A 16,022-nucleotide genomic window follows, 5' to 3' on the forward strand; every position below is an offset into this window, starting at 1 on the left:
ATGGAAACACGAATAGCTTGTTCCCACAAGCTACTTATATTGGTTTTTTTCTGTGTTTTCTAAAACTTACCAGTGAGTTTGTTTATGCTACAATGGAACTCCATTTATAATCAAGTAAAATCCTTCTAAAAACAGTAGTCAGATGATAATTGCATTGAACAGGCTATGACAGTTTTTAGTTACCATGATAATTACTGCAACCTTAGTGCCTCTGGGACTTTGACATGATGCTCTTCAATTTTATGCTGCATAGAAGAAAGAGTTACATGCCAGCACACTCAACAATTTCTACAGTCTTGTCTTTGTTTAATTAAACGTCTAATATCTTTTCTTTAGCCCTAATGATAAAGTGGGAATTTTTATGATTATTACTATAACTTCAATTAAAGCATTAAATCTGTTTGCTTGCAAGACATAAAACAGTTGAGAAGAATTTTTTTTAATTATGCTGCGCTTGTCCTCTGATGTCGACTCTCTGACATGCTATGGCACTTTATTTGACATGCTTCATGCCTCTATGAGGTGGAATTCAGTCTAGATACTGAAGCAAACTATCCTATAAAATGCTCTGTTGTAAATATAAACCTTTATAAACCTCTTGGGAGGACCTTTCTAAGCAAAGAATTAACATGTTCCATGATTCAATCCAATAAAATGAAAAGTAGCCCTTGCTCTGAGTATTAATTTACAGTGCAAACCCCTAAATCTCACCTTACATTGACTTGACTCCTTGGAACTCATACTCAGCACAGCAAAAATTGTCAGCTTTTTTTATGATGCTTTTACTACCAAAAAAAAAAGCGCCTCCGATAGAGGTCAAACTAATCTGTTTGTGACACACTACATCCAATACACCACCCGTGGAGAGATTATATGATGAATATCTTTAAATCAGCACCTGTTTTTCATTTTGCTGTGGCTGTGCTTGTTGACTCCTGTTTGCTTTCCCCTTTCTAAAGAACCACCGTATTTTACGGCCGAGCCCGAGAACCTGATTTTAGCTGAAGTGGAGAAGGACGTGGACATCCTGTGCCAGGCCATGGGTGAGTCTGCAGAGTGTTCCAGCTTGGATCACTGATTTGTGTATATCTGGTATGGAAGTAATCATCTCATATAAACCATCTTCTGTAAATGTTTGATGTTTAGAGCTCTCTGTGTTATTGCTAATTATCACAGATCCCAGGTAGAGGGGAGAGGGCTGTCCTTTCCCCTTGGAAAGCTGGGCAGTCCTTGTTGTTTAGTTTAGACATGAGCAATACCCACATGTTGATGTTTGTCTGTTGGCAGCACAAATCCTGCTCCTGTTTCTCTGGGAGCCTGTCTTTGCTTCATAGTTGTCACTGTATAAGAGACATCAGTGGCTTGAGCCAGAAAATAAGCATGGTCATGGAACCCATCATTTGCAATGCAAACAGTCATTATTTTCATCAATTCAAATGTTCTTTTTTCCTAAAACTTATGGGACTTCTATACTGAATGGAAATGTCAGTAACTGACGTCTGAGTGTAGTTATGAAATCTGCAGGAGGACTATTACAGGCAGTTTTTAGTTGGCAGGTGTTTTAATAATATAAAAGGCTTCAAATGTCTAGAATTCCACCTAAACCAAAATGGTTTTTTGGATTTAGTTCCAGAGAAATGCAGTCACCACCTATTTAAGCCCTTTAGTAAGGTAGGAGACCCTGTGATTAGAGCAGGGTTGTCAAAGTCACCACATTTCTTCATGAGTTTGGCAAGTGACTGAACGTGTTGTTATCTCACTTCCCCCAGTGTTGAGTTTAAGAAGCAATACATTCAAAAATGCCATGACATCCTTAAGGAAAAAGATCCTTGATTAAAAAGCACCCATATCTAACTAACAGCTTATTTGTATGGTGTCTTTCTCCAGCTCAAAGCCAATAAAGATATTTTTGCTGTGTGATTATATTATTGCCACTATGATTTTAGCATTTTTATGTGTTTTATGTAGGAAAGAGTCAGCACTACTTTTCTAGAAGGAAGATTTGCCAACTGTGTGATAAGCAAATGTGTGTGTTAAGGGTGCTCTGGCTGATTTGGAATTTCAGAAGCCTTTGATGAGGTCTCTTACAAAGAGCTCTTATAGAAATGAAGCTATCAGATTATAAGAGACAATGTCTTGTTGTTAATTAATAGCTTTTTAAACAAAATGCTGCAGGACCTGCTGTCAGTGGAGTTCTCCAGGAATCTCTGCTGGAACCTGTGCTGTTCAATGTAGTCATAAATGTCCTGGAAAAGAGAGTGAAGAGTAAGATGATGGTATTTGCTGATCATATAAAAATATTCAACAATGTCAACATTAAAACTGACCACAAAGGAGTTGCCAAAGGTCCTGATGATTTGAACTGACTGGTCAATAAACTGGCAGATGAAATTATTGACAGAGATGAAATTTCCTATTACTGTGCAGGAGAGGTTTGTCTTCTGAAAACATCAATTCAGTGCTGAGCTGTGCTTCAGAATGTGAGGTACTGGGCAGAAAGGAATAGAGAAAAAATAAGAGAGTGACACTGTATCCATGGGGCAACACCCCCACCTCAAGTCCTTCACACAGTTCTTGGAGAGAGGGATGGAGGAAAACTGGAGAGATACTCTAAAGTAGGAATGGTATAGTTGAAGCTCCACCGTGGTTTTTGAATAATGAAAAATTAAATTGACTGGAACACTTTGTGAAAGAGATAACTGAAGGGTGGGTGACATATAGGAAGGGGAGTAGGAGAGAATGATTCTGTGTTGCTTAGTTAAGGAAGTAGAGGAGACACCCAACAAAATTTTCGTGTGGGAGATGTACGATGAAGGAAAGAGTTCTTTTTCAGAAAATATAAACTGTGGAGGTCATTGGCCCAGGCAGTAAATAGGACATAAAGAGAAATAAGAAATATTTAGGAAAAAAAAAAACTAAATTTATGGAGGAAAAATCCAGTAAGGGCTTTTAAACACAGCTGTGTGTATGCAAGTCTGGCTTGGCTGAGGAAATGGCCAAAGCACAGATTGCTGGAGCCAGGAAAGTGGGAAAAGCATCCTATCCTTGGGCTGCCTGAGCATCCATGACTAGACAATTTCAGAGGAAGGAATTATGACAAGAAAGACATCTATTCTGGCCCTGTGCCACCAATTTTACGTTTCACCATGTGTTATGACAAACATTATGGCTTTTTTTTTTAATTGGAGAAGATTTTTCAAATAGTGGAACTAAATGTATCATTAGAGAAATTGAGTTTAAAAACATTCTGAGATTTATTTTCTTTTAAATGTTTCAGTGCTACACAACTGTTTGATGAATCTCTGGGCTGTCTCTCTGTTAGTGAAAAAAACCTGTCTGCTGTCTCAAATGTTTTTCATGTATTACAAAAACAAACAACCTGGAACAGTCAGGGATAGATGAGGTTGACTTCAACTCTTTCTTCTACCCTAACTCTTGCTTTGGGCAGTTTAGTTCCCAAGGAGGTGGGAACTCAGTGGAGATATGGGAACTCTTATTAGACAAAATTATTTATTTCTGCTGCACTCTTCTGGTGCACATCTGATCTGCTGATGAATGTGGTGCAGGAGCATGGAAACCTGTCTTCCTGTGGATTATTTTGCTGAGTATCTGTAACACTGTCTTATAAGGGGCAGGTATTAGAATTAAAAGTAGAGGAGTTTAGGTCCCTTATCACACGATTGCCAGCATTTAAAAAGAGGGTAAATGAAGGTTGCTGCCTCCCTGCTCCGACCTGGGAGCTGCAATAAAGCACTGGGGAACTGCAAAGCTGCCCTGTACCTTTGCTACAAACAGGAAGACAGATTGTATTTCCCCCTGCCCCGTCAGGTTCTGTACACAAAGCCCATTTGCCAAGTCTTTGTGCACTATGAATGTGTGAGAGACAGATTAATTTCACAGTATAAGCAGAGATTAGCTGTAAATAAAATTGCAACTTGCACCAACCAGCTTTCTACTCCCCCGTAATGGAGTTTCAGTGTATCAGGCCATGCAATAACCAGGCTCTGCTGTTTATCTTCCAGCAGTGGCTGATGCTGCCTGCATGTTCAGTGGGTTTCCTTTAAATGCTCTTTCTTATTTGCTTATAGAAAGTTTAGAGCTGCAGGCAGTGGTGGTGGTGTCTGGGGAATGCAGTTAATTGGACTTTAGTTCAACCTGTTTAGAAAAGTAGACGGAAAGATGCTTTTGGAATTCCCCAGTAGCCCACTGGGATCTAGAGGAGGCTGTAAAAAATAAATAACAAAAATGACACAGTGAATATTTTGAGTCTTTCATCCAGGTTCTTAAGTTAAACGTGGCAAAGAGTCAAGCAGCTGTTTCACAGATGGGGAAACTGAGCCTTGGGGTCCGTAAGTTATTTGCCCAAGGTTACAGAGAAAGTGGCAAAGCCAGAACCAGCATCTCTGTTTCCTGCCTTCCCTTCTTCCCCATGGCACTAGATTAATTTGTCTGGGAAAGATGAATAGTGCTGCACACAACTCAGAAATAAGGTTGTTTTATTTATTATTTCTGTTCTTTTAGGCCACTCTCTCATGTCTCAAACAGTAGAGTAGGGCTGATACTGCTTGCAAAGGTGTAGTGCAAGAGGTCTTTAAAGTGTTTTCTTCATCATTTTTTTCACCAGAAGTTGTTTAGAGAAGCAAAGAAGCAAAATTCCTTTGGGGGTTTGTGGAGAGGAAAGGCTGTGAGGTAGAAGAGGAAGAGAAGAAAAGGAGCTGGGTTTAACCATTTTTACAACCAAACAGGTAGCAAAATTGTAAAAGAACATGTGTACAACTTGGAAGACAAATCTCTCTGGGAAGATCACTAAAACCCAAATGAATGCTGCTGACAGGCATCAGAGTGCTTAGATAAGATCCTATTATTCAGACTCATAACTTTGAGTAGAGGAAGATATCCGTAACTGAAATGTAGAGAAATAGAGATGGTAATATTCAGTTTGTCAGCCGAGTTGGTGATAGGAAGGTGTATCTCACAGTGATTATAGGATTAGAAGGTTTGCCAATACTGTTAGTAGAATGGGATTTATGGAATGACACCAGTGTTAAAGGTTTGAGTGTACTGAATGCAGGATTTCATTATTTCCTCAGTGCCTATCAAGTCTGATGTGTGGGAAAATGGAGTTGCTATTATTTAAACTTGAAATCATTTCCAGGCTTCTCAGCATCAGGAGAACGATTCCATTTTGCATCATCTGTTTCTTCATTACTCAGTGATAATTTGTATTTGCCCAGGAGGATTTTCAGGAGATGAATAACACTCTCACCGAGATTTCTGAACGTTGAAATTTACGCTAATTCTGTATATGGGCTGTTGTATGAAATTTAAATTATGCCTATTGCAAGCTACTACACTCTGTCTATTCTCCATCAGACAATGCACTCTACATAGTGGATTTCTTCCTGAGATGATTACCTGCAAGATTATGAGTACATTTTACTTTATCAGCAGAACAAAAGCATCACAGGTGATTGAAGTAAATGATACGTGTTTATAAAAGTAACAGCAGCAATTGGATGTTGTTTTTCAATCATTCTATGCATTGTTTGTACATCCTTTCCAGGAGTTAATACAGCTTTTGTCTGTATAAAGGGAATAAGTACATCGAGAGAAGATATGAATGGAAGTATAATACAGTAGTATTTAACTCTGGGAGTTTTAAAATTATAATGATGATTATATAGATCTTCTCATAGCACTTTAGCTCTCAGAACATCAAGTGACTGCCAGCATTGCAGTGAAATTCATTGTCTGCAGATGCTCAATTCATCAGTGACATCCCATCCTCCACGCTTCAGTGACACCCTGCTTTTCTCTTGCCCATGAATTTAAGTCCAACCTTATTGCAAGGGAATGTGGAGCTCTGAGATTTTCAGTGATATGTTTTCCAAAATAGCTACTGATTATGAAAATGCCACCTTTGGGGCTGAGCTTTCTTAAATCAGCCTGATGCCCTTGTGTTCCTGTGGTTATGAGCCAGCATGTGCCCAGTTGACCAAGAAGGCCAGTGGATCCTGGACTGCATCAGCAATAGTGGGACCAGCAGGGCAGTGATTGTTCCCCTGTACTTGGCACTGGTGAGGCCACACCTCGAGTGCTGTGCCCAGTTCTGGGGCCCTCAAATTCAGGAAGGACATTGAGGGGCTGGAGCGTGTCCAGAGAAGGGCAACGGAGCTGGGGAAGGGTCTGGAGCACCAGGAGCAGCTGACGGAGCTGGGGGGGGCTCAGTCTGGAGAAAAGGAAGCTCAAGGGAACCTCCTTACTCTCTGCAACTCCCTGACAGGAGAGTGGAGCCAGATGGGGGTCAGGCTCTTCTCCTGGGGAACTTGTGATAGAACAAGAGGAAACAGCCTCAAGCTGAACCGGGGGAGGTTCAGGTTGGACATCAGGAAGAATTTCTTCGTGGAAGGGGTTGTCAGGCATTGGAAGGGGCTGCCCAGGGAGTCCCCATCCCTGGAGGTGTTGAAGAAATGCCTGGACGTGGCACTCAGTGTTCTGGTTTAGTTGACACAGTGGTGTTTGGTCGAAGATTGGGCTCGATCTTGAAGGTCTTTTCCAACTTTAATGGTTCTCTGATTAGCTAATCACATAATAAAATACCTGCCTCACTTCAGATTCCTGCATTGGACTCTCAGCTTTTGATCCATTAGGGATTTCTGGGAGGTAAAGGTGAAACATTGTCTGATATGAGGAGTGGGATAGGAATATTTGTGTAAGATTCTTCTAGGCCCCTGACATCTCTTGAGGAAAAGAGAATCCTACACTATTTGTATATACTGAGTTTACAACCGCTTCACCCCAGCTGATGGGGATACGATGCAACAAAAATACATGTGAAATAACTGTCAGGGTTTGTGGAACATACACATGAAAGAAAACAGGAATAAATGCAACTGTGTTATATCTGGGGTAGGATTTTTGTGTCTCTTTATGTCTGCATTTTTCAAATAACAGGTGAAGCTTGAGGCTGAAGAAAAATAGTCATAATTTAAAGCTATCTCCCTGTTGGCAACATGTTGTATGTACATCAGCTCAAACTAAGCTGCTAAATTGGGACTCAAATACAGCCATGTGAGCACTTCATTTTTTGTGTGTAATTTACCGTTTCCTTTGTGTTTTGACATCTTAGCTACAGGAGCACAGAGGAATCTTATTTGGGATGGAACAGTCTTACAGACTTGCCACACTGCTGCTGTTTAAGTAGCATGATTCTGGCTTTCAACACAAAATTGCTCTAAATCTTATTTTGTGGTAGCATGAAATATGATTGGGTGAAGAAAGTAATTTGATAACACGTTTTCTCAACATTCCCCCTCCAGTGTTTGCTGGTTTTATTCCCATGTGTTCTGCAGTGTGTTATTACCATTGATAATGTGAGATGCAGTCTCAATTTATCTCAAGCAGCTTGGAAAAGTATAAATAATTGGTGTAGAAAGATGGGAAAACAGGGATATGACCATAACAGCGCTGAGTGTTTTGACTACCTAAAACATGTTTTGCACAGACTAATAGTGAAGTTATTATTTTGTTTTTCTTTATAGGTGTTCCCATTCCCACCCTGGAGTGGTACAAGGACTCTGTTCCCCTCAGCAAGCTGGAAAACCCCCGGTACAAAGTGCTGCTGAGTGGTGGACTGAGGATCCACTCCCTGCGCCCTCAGGATGCCGGAATCTTCCAGTGCTTTGCCAGTAACAAAGCTGGGGAGATCCAAACATACACCTACCTGGATGTGACCAGTGAGTAAGGAGCTGTGATAGGAGATCCATGAGTTGTCATTCGTGTAGGTGACCCTGCATCCACCAGATTCTCCACCACTCTGTGCTGCTTTAATTCGACCCACAGAAGCTTGGTTTTCTATCAGGTGTAGCTGCCCCAGCTGTAAGGAACCCCAAAATGCCCCTGTGGCCTCAAAACAATCTGCTGAAGGTTGTGGAAAAACTCTCCGTGACATTAAGGGCTTGAGTGGAACGCTCCTATTTCACACAGCAAGGGATCTTAGTGAAAGGAAAAAGAAAAAAAGAAAAAGGAAGTGTTAATTCTGAAATAACTTTATCTTTCCTTTATACTTCAGTAATTATTTCTACTCTCATGTAATTCTGTTCTGAACTTGAGCTGCTGCTTCTTGATTGTGCATGTTATTATTTTATTTGCCTTTGTCTACTACTGCATTTAGCAGGGGGAAAGACAGAAAGCTCAAGTTAGATGTCTTTTTTTGGCCAAAAAGTCGAATAAATGGTTTTGTTAATGAAGTGCATGCTTCTCTGTGGAAGAATTACAAATCCTAGTAGTCTCTTTTAAAGGTGATTATTAACAGTCATTTTTGTAATATTAAACTTCTCTTCAGGAAACTGATTTTTAGCCCAAGAGCAGTTTGCACATACTGATCAGAATTCCTACTGGCCCTAGAAAATAGATCAGCCCCAGTTCAATATGTATCTAGGAAACTGGAGGAAAAAAACTGTAATAAAATGCAACTGGGGGAAAATGTAAGAGAGAAAGAAACTTGGAAAGTGTCTTGGATAAGACTCAGGTTCTAAATTCTTTTGGCTGACATTTAAGTTTCAAAGTTAATGCCTTTCTCAAGTTGCTTTTCATCCTAAAGAATTCTATTATGAAGATGAAGGAAAATAGTTTTGTTTATCTAGATTTCTCAACTTCCCCCCAAACACTCATTTTGAGCTTTATCTTCCATCTTCTGTAACCCATCTGACTTGTACAGGTACAGGCACTGATAGATTTTTATTTTCCATGTAGGTAATAAACAGGATTAGACAATTCCTAGGAGATGAATAAGGAAAGGTTACAGTCACTGCTGAAAGGTTTTCATGTCTTATTGTCATGTCCTTCTCCATGATCAGCTCTATAAAAGTGGATGTAAAGTAGTCCGTGATAATAGGTAAAGGATCTTTCTGAGAGCTGATGCACTGAGTTTTTTGAACTTTGGATTCTAGACATTAAACCAGCATTTATCCAGCCTCCAGAGGATACCACAGTCACGGAGGGCATGACTGCAGTGCTGACCTGTGAAGTGTCAGGGGCTCCAAGACCTGCCATCTCATGGAAGAAAGGTAACGTTATTAACTTGTGGCAAAGCTGTAATCCACGTTTTCCTGTCCATTCCTATTATTGAGGTTCTGTAGATCCATTTAGTGCCTCTTTCTTCCTTCCTGTGGCACCGTGAGCAGCGGGTTTGCTGTGGGGCTGCCGTGAGCCGGTGGCCTGGGCAGGCTGGAACAGTTTGTTGGAAGAACTGCAATTGCAGAGCTTAATCCTTGAGCCTACGTGACACTAATCATGCTGCTTCTCCCTCCTGTGTTTCAGGGAAGCAGATCTTAGCCAGTGGCTCAGTTCAGATTCCTCGCTTCGTTCTTCTCGAATCTGGAGGGCTCCAGATAACACCCGTTTTCCTCCAGGATGCTGGCAATTATACTTGCTGTGCAGTCAACTCTGAAGGAGCTCTGAATGCTTTTGTGATGCTGACAGTGTGGAGTAAGGATAATGCTTTGTTTAAAGTCTAACTTTAATCAAGTATTAATCAGTTTTTGTTGTATGCTCAGGAAATTTTCCTAACTAATTATGCTTTTCTCGTTAATAGAGATACTTGTATGATTTAATGGGAATAATGTATCTATTTTAGGAATCCCATCACAAATACCCTTTTTGTTTGTAAAATTATGCATATAAATCTCTATTTTGTGAAAGGAAGTGTATTTAAATAGAGCTTCAGTCACACAATTTTACTCAGGTTTTGCTTTGGCGTCTCGCATTGCAAGTCAGACCTTTTAACTGTGTGGTGCATATTTGGCATTTGTTAATCCCAAAACTGCAAGCTGAATCAGCCACATTTTTCCTTTTAAATTTGGGAATACCTGAAAACATTACTAGTAGTAACTGTAATGTACTTGTGTCATACGACCATCTTATTTTTGTTTTGATGATATGGAGTTGACAATATGGATATCAGGATGCTGTAAACTGAATAATATCCAGGGGTATGGATCAAGTAAAGAAGATCCTTCCTATTTATTCTCAAAACTATGGTTCTTATATGTACTAAGACAGTTCCTACTCATTGCACTGCTTCAGAGGAGGGAAAGAAAAGTGAATATAACGTAATGTCTGTGTGGCAACAGCACCATTATAAAGCCAGAAGTCATGCATAGGTACATCAGAAATAATGCTAAAAATTCCATGCTGTAGGAGTCAGCTTCTAATTTTGCTGATGATTCCTTCTTGTGCACGTATGAGGTGTCTCATGCTGATTATCTCTGCAGGGATTTGGGACTGATTAACATTATCCACATATCTTCCATACTCATCCTGGTTGTCTCCCTGCCTCAGCTGATACTATCTGCTGCTGCTCCTGCATGTTACACATAATAGAGATCTTCCACACTGGATCCCGTTGCTGTAGTTACAGCAATTATTGTGTTCTGGGGCTCCAGGAGGGGCCTGAATAAAGATGTTCTGAAATGTTTGAGTAAACAGCATACCTTTCGTATGTGGAAAATTTGTCTACTAGAAGCTCCTCCTCCTTTAGCCTCTGTCCTGGATTTGATGAGATCGTAGGGTGCCACTTAAGTTTCTCGTTCTTGGTCTTTTTCTAGTGCATTCTTCTCTGGGCGAGTTTTCTTTGGTTTTGTTTGTTTGTGTTTTCACCCAAGCAGTGTGACTCGTTTCCTGACTCTGTGCGTGCTCAGATTCCTTCATAATACACCACAAACATACTTGTTGCCATATGGCTTCAGGGAGTTGCCCCAAGCCAAGTGGGAGTTCACGCAGCTTTAGCTTCTTCTGCTCTCACCACCCTGGGCTCGTGCTCGTGCCCTCTGCTGCTCTGTCTCTCTGCACCCCACCGTGTGTCACCTCTCCTTGTCACAGTGACTTTAGAGGGAGGGGGAGCCTTCACGGCAGAGGCTCGAAGAGCTTGCTTTGAATGACGAAAGCTCGGTGGCCGCTCTCTGAGTGAATGTCCAAGTCAAAATGCCGCAATTTCACCTGAGCTGTGGCTTGTGCTGCTTTCAGATCGCACGTCCATCGTCCGCCCTCCCGAGGACAGCACCGTGATCAAAGGAACCACAGCCACCCTGCACTGCGAGGCCACTCACGATCCCAGAATTTCAATCAGGTTGGTGGTGTCACTCCCTGTTTGTGTGGTTTATCCCAACCTAATTTTGTAATCTGTGTGAATAGCATTAGGTGAAAAGTTTCAGGACCCCAGATTTTCACAGCAGACCCCTGATTACTGCATTATAAGGTTGTACACTGTATCATTAATCATATAAATCCCATCTTCCATTTCAGCCTTATGTATTATTTACAATGAGCTATGTTCCACTTCATGACTTCAATATAGCCTTCCATGATTTTACTGTCAAGGTTAATACACTATCAATAAAACCAACTTGTCAGAAGCCGATACTTAATGAGAGTAAAAGCCAAAGAGAAGGAATAGGATTTCAGAAGTGTTTACTCTGGGGTGCATAAAAGCCACACAAGAGATGCCCATGTTTTTGGAAACACATCAGTAACTTGGGCTTATATTCTGCTTTAACTGTATAAAGGAAAGCAGAATTTGTATGAACTATTAAAATCCATAGTAGACCATTTAGAGGAAGCTCAAAATCTTAAAATCAATTTACCGTGAACATTTATGTAGTCTGAAAGCAACATGAAAGAAACTGCAAGGGAGAGGTTGGAGGGTGCTCAGAGGGTGAACTGCAGAAAGAACTTCAGAAAGAGAAATACAGGCATAAAAATTTCGTGTAGAGATAGGTAATTGTGAGACCATGGGTTATACACATCCCTGGGACATGTTGGTGTGTGATGGGCTTATGAACTTGGACATTTTTGAATACTTCACCTTTTCCATGTAAAATATATATAATATTGTTTATAAAATATAGAATATCTTGATTGGAATTACTTTTCTCTTTCTAATCACTTGATCTGAAACTTAAATTTGTAAGAGGCACTGCTCTTGAAAGTAACTGTAGGGGCCTGTCCTCTTTAACAAGTGATGACAGAAGCTGATACCTTATAGCAGAGTTCAGATAAATCTATTTTGACATTCTTATGAGTAATCAATAACTGAAACATTGTAATACTCAGGTATCTTTGGAAGAAGGACAGTGTTGTAATAAATCCATCCAGCAGTTCCAGGATCACAGTGGAGAAAGATGGAACCCTCCTCATCAGCCAGACGTGGTCAGGTGACATTGGAGATTATACCTGTGAGGTCATTTCTTCTGGAGGAAACGACTCCAGAATGGCTCGACTAGAAGTGATGTGAGTGTTCCATCTTAGATAAACTCTACGCTTGATTTCAGATACATTTTTCTAGCATTTAATTCTGGGTGCTCTGGACAGTCTGGGTTTTTTCAGGGGAAATTAAACCTGGTTCATTTCTAATTAAATTGCCTCAAAATGTCCTGCCCTTTGCATGCTGCCATGCTGCTTGGGCTTCCACACAGCTGGAGCCTTGGAAGTTACCTCTAACTGCATCTCTCTGAATCACTACATCTGCGTTTCCAGCTGGTGTGAGTGAGCTCAGGGGGTAAAGATTAAGAGGGGGTGGTCCACCTGTAGATAGTACAAGTGGACAACCACAGGGGACTATAGAGTGTGTAGATGGCACAAAATGGATGGGGGAGAGTTGATACACTCGAGGGTAGGGCCAGCATTCAGAAGGAATTAATTAGATTGAGAAGTGGTCCCAGAAGAACCTTACAAAATTCAGCGTGGACAAATGCAATGTCTGCATCTGGGGAGGAATAACCTTTTGCAGGAACACAGTCTGGGCACTGACCCTCTGGTAGCAGTTCTGCTGGAAAGAACGTGGGGATCTTGGTAGGCAGGAGCTGAACATGATTCAGCTGTGGACCTGTGGGCACAGAACAGGCTGTGAACATCCTGGGCTGTGCTTACACAGGCAGAGCAGATTGAGGGACATGATTCCCTCCTCCTGTTTGACATTTATTAGTCTACATCTGGAATACTGTCTGCAGTTTTGACTGAATAAACTGGTCTGATCTGATGGCTGACCCTGCTTTGAGCACAAGTTTGGGCCAGAGACCTCCTGAGGTCCTTTCAAACCTGGATCCTTCTATCATCCCGTGCTGTAGGACTTTTCCCATAAAGCCCAGGTGCTGTGCTGTCATGCCAAGGTTTGAAAACAAGAAAATGTTTCCTTCTTTTTAGTGTTTTTTCTCTGTTAAACATTTATCAGAATAGCTGGTCCCTGGACAGGCATTGCTTACTCTTGCATTCTTTTGATACATCATTTTTCCGGGGAAGAAAAAAATATTTTTATGTATGACTTTCTTTATTTCTACGAATCTTTAAAAATAAAAACAAGGAGATGCTTAAACTGCCGTTCAATTCCGGAAAAGGATTATAAAAATGTCATTACAGGGTTCCATATTTTCTATTTCTGTCATCCCACTGGGGTGAAGTGCACTTCCGTTTTATTTTTATCACTAAAAGCAACAGCTGTGGTTTTGGTACATGCGTGGAGCAGATCAAATGAAAAAGAAGGTGATGTTTTATGTAGACTTATTTATTTATTTATTTGCTTGAGTAGTGCCGCGCGCTTTAATTGCACTAAAATTGCGTCCGTTTCTGCTGGTCACGCCCGACGTCTCTGAGAAGACGGCAACTTGTGCAGTTGGCAGTGTAATGAGTTCACCTCTGAGATTTGCTATGCAGAGGGCTGTTTGGTACAGCACTGTTCTGACAGTGCCAAGGCTGCATCAGATGCCCATTTTCAGAGAGCGGTCATACATTCTTTTTCTAATTAAGCGCTCCTCAGCTCTCCTCCCGGAGTGCGTTTCACTGCTGGTTTGCATCCAAGAGCGCGAGACAATTCAAAATATATTGCTGCTACAGAACCACGCTCGCTTTTCTCCGAGGCGCGTTTTGAATGGAGGGCAGAAAATTACGGAGTAAAGACTGAAAAGAATGTTAAAACCTGGGCTTTGAAGCAAAGCCATAAATATGTGCTAAACACTTCAGCGGGGTGATGGTTTTTTAATCCTTAAGAGCAAAAGGTGCCCTGTGCAGCCCAGTACAGCACGGCAGATGTGTTTACTTGCAGTTCCCTGTTGACTGGTGAGGAGCCTTTTTATGGTCCGTAAAATCTGGGCTAGAAGTTGGCTGGAAGAGGCACATCTTGTGTGCATTGTTGAGGCACCCCAGCTGTTCCAGTTGTTCTTGGTGGCTCTCCATGCACTGGGACTGGCCCTTAATCCTGTATCTCTGCTTCCTGTGATGTTCTGTTGCTGATCAGCCATCACCTGTTTTTCCTGGAGGAATTAAAGGAATCTATCAGACCCACTCTTTTAGAGGACTTAAGTAACTGATAAGTCACTCAATAATACCTTGAATTGTGACATTTCATTTCAAAGCAGTGCTGCAGGTAGTGCAATACTGCCAAAGAATATTGCATTTCTTTGCTGCTTTCATCATTATTGTTTGGCTCAGCAGCACAGATCTGTGAGAAAGAGGGATACATGATACAACAGGAGTGAAATGAAGAAGAAAATATGTGGAAAGAAAATGTCTGAAGTAAAGCTGAAATTGAATTCCAGCTTGTATACGAATGACAGATCTATAACATTCCCTATTCTCCCGGATAATTCTCTTGTGCAGAACATTAACAAACAGGGCATGTACATTCCCATCGATGAGCACTTACACTTCAGTGCCTTGAGTAGCACTAATGTCAGACAAATGTTCAAAGGAGGCCTCTCAACGAATTACAGACTGGAGCAGTCACCAATGGATAATATCATACCCTACCTTGCCTCGTCTGACAACTCCAATTGTCTCTCCACCTTTTTTCCCCCAGGAATGAACATGTTCCTCCTCTACCTTTGTGCACGTCAAGAGGAATTTCCAAAGGCACAAATAAGTTTGTTACTGATTTCTGTTCAAACTGATTCAATTCAAAACCACTGACCTTCAGGGCGACCTTCAGTTATTTAATCTCTGAGTGGACTGGTTTTCTAATCTGTGAAAAGAAGGAAAGAAAGCTTTCTTCCTTTGTCTTTCCCTGTTGAAAGACAGGCTTGGGGAGAAAGGCAGCGTTCCTGGCTGGAAGAACCTACACTGATAGCACAGCACATACACATTGGTGGTGCAAGCAGGATGGATCATTTTTCTCAGCAGGAAAGAAGAAATAAAATATTTGAAAAGAAAAACCAGAAAACTAATGAAGAACTTGCAAAAGTGCAGCCAAAGGTTACCTTGCTCATCAATTTTGCACTGATGGTACTTGGGCACAGAAACTAATTGCTAGTCAAGATACTCTATTCATTTGTCTTCCCTCTAAATGTGTTTATTCTTCATGTACATCACTTGATTTGATTTGCACGAGGTAAAACATTTGCGAGTGATGTTTCTCTTCTGCAAGAGATAGATTTTAATTTTGTACTTACGTTTTTTTTTTCTCCTACCAGAGTTTCTCAGCTGCATATACATTTGCAGGTCTTTTGGTGGTGAGCTTCTGCCTCTCTTGCATCCCTCCAAGTCATATGATTTGATCCTGAAAATAATTACATGTTATGAAACATCCCAGCTTCATTTAAGCTTACTTTTATAGTCCTGTAAATACCACCCTGAAATACATATAGAGGAGAAAAGGCTCCTTCCTAAAGCTGCATAAGCTGAGTTATCACAATGTATCACTCACCTGATGAGAAACTGTGCTGATTCCAGCTCAAAGTATCCTGTGGATTCTCAGTATGTATAAAATATGCAGAATTACCACTATCTGTGCCTGATGATACCCTCTGCTCAATATCAGCCCGTCTGCAGCCCATGCTAAAGAATCTCTTTGTTGTATGAATGTGACTGAAAAGTATGGTAATGCTGCATTGTTGGAAAATCAAAGCCCTCTACAAGCCTCTGTTATGTCACAACATATAGTAAAACCTTTTAGGCTCTTTTTCTATGCAAAAATATGGGAAGGACAATGTAATACAAAAATAGACAATTTATTCCTGGCAGCAAGTTCATCTTCT

General features: G+C 40.9%; 1 protein-coding gene across 5 annotated transcripts in view; it reads left to right on the forward strand.

The window, feature by feature from the left end:
* Nucleotides 1–16,022, forward strand: part of SDK1 (sidekick cell adhesion molecule 1) — a 396,182-nt gene that overhangs the window by 248,722 nt on the left and 131,438 nt on the right. For 4 of the 5 annotated variants that reach the window (XM_032703881.1, XM_032703884.1, XM_032703882.1 and 1 more), the window contains 6 exons: nucleotides 960–1,043; nucleotides 7,542–7,736; nucleotides 8,952–9,068; nucleotides 9,322–9,489; nucleotides 11,026–11,128; nucleotides 12,112–12,288. In XM_032703881.1, the coding sequence (XP_032559772.1) occupies nucleotides 960–1,043; nucleotides 7,542–7,736; nucleotides 8,952–9,068; nucleotides 9,322–9,489; nucleotides 11,026–11,128; nucleotides 12,112–12,288 (844 nt within the window). Of the gene's footprint in view, nucleotides 1–959; nucleotides 1,044–4,695; nucleotides 4,746–7,541; nucleotides 7,737–8,951; nucleotides 9,069–9,321; nucleotides 9,490–11,025; nucleotides 11,129–12,111; nucleotides 12,289–16,022 lie in introns of those variants that run through there. The other variant, XM_032703886.1, reaches the window with a different exon arrangement.

The sequence above is a fragment of the Chiroxiphia lanceolata genome, chromosome 16 (assembly GCF_009829145.1).
Source record: "Chiroxiphia lanceolata isolate bChiLan1 chromosome 16, bChiLan1.pri, whole genome shotgun sequence".
NCBI lineage: Eukaryota > Metazoa > Chordata > Aves > Passeriformes > Pipridae > Chiroxiphia > Chiroxiphia lanceolata.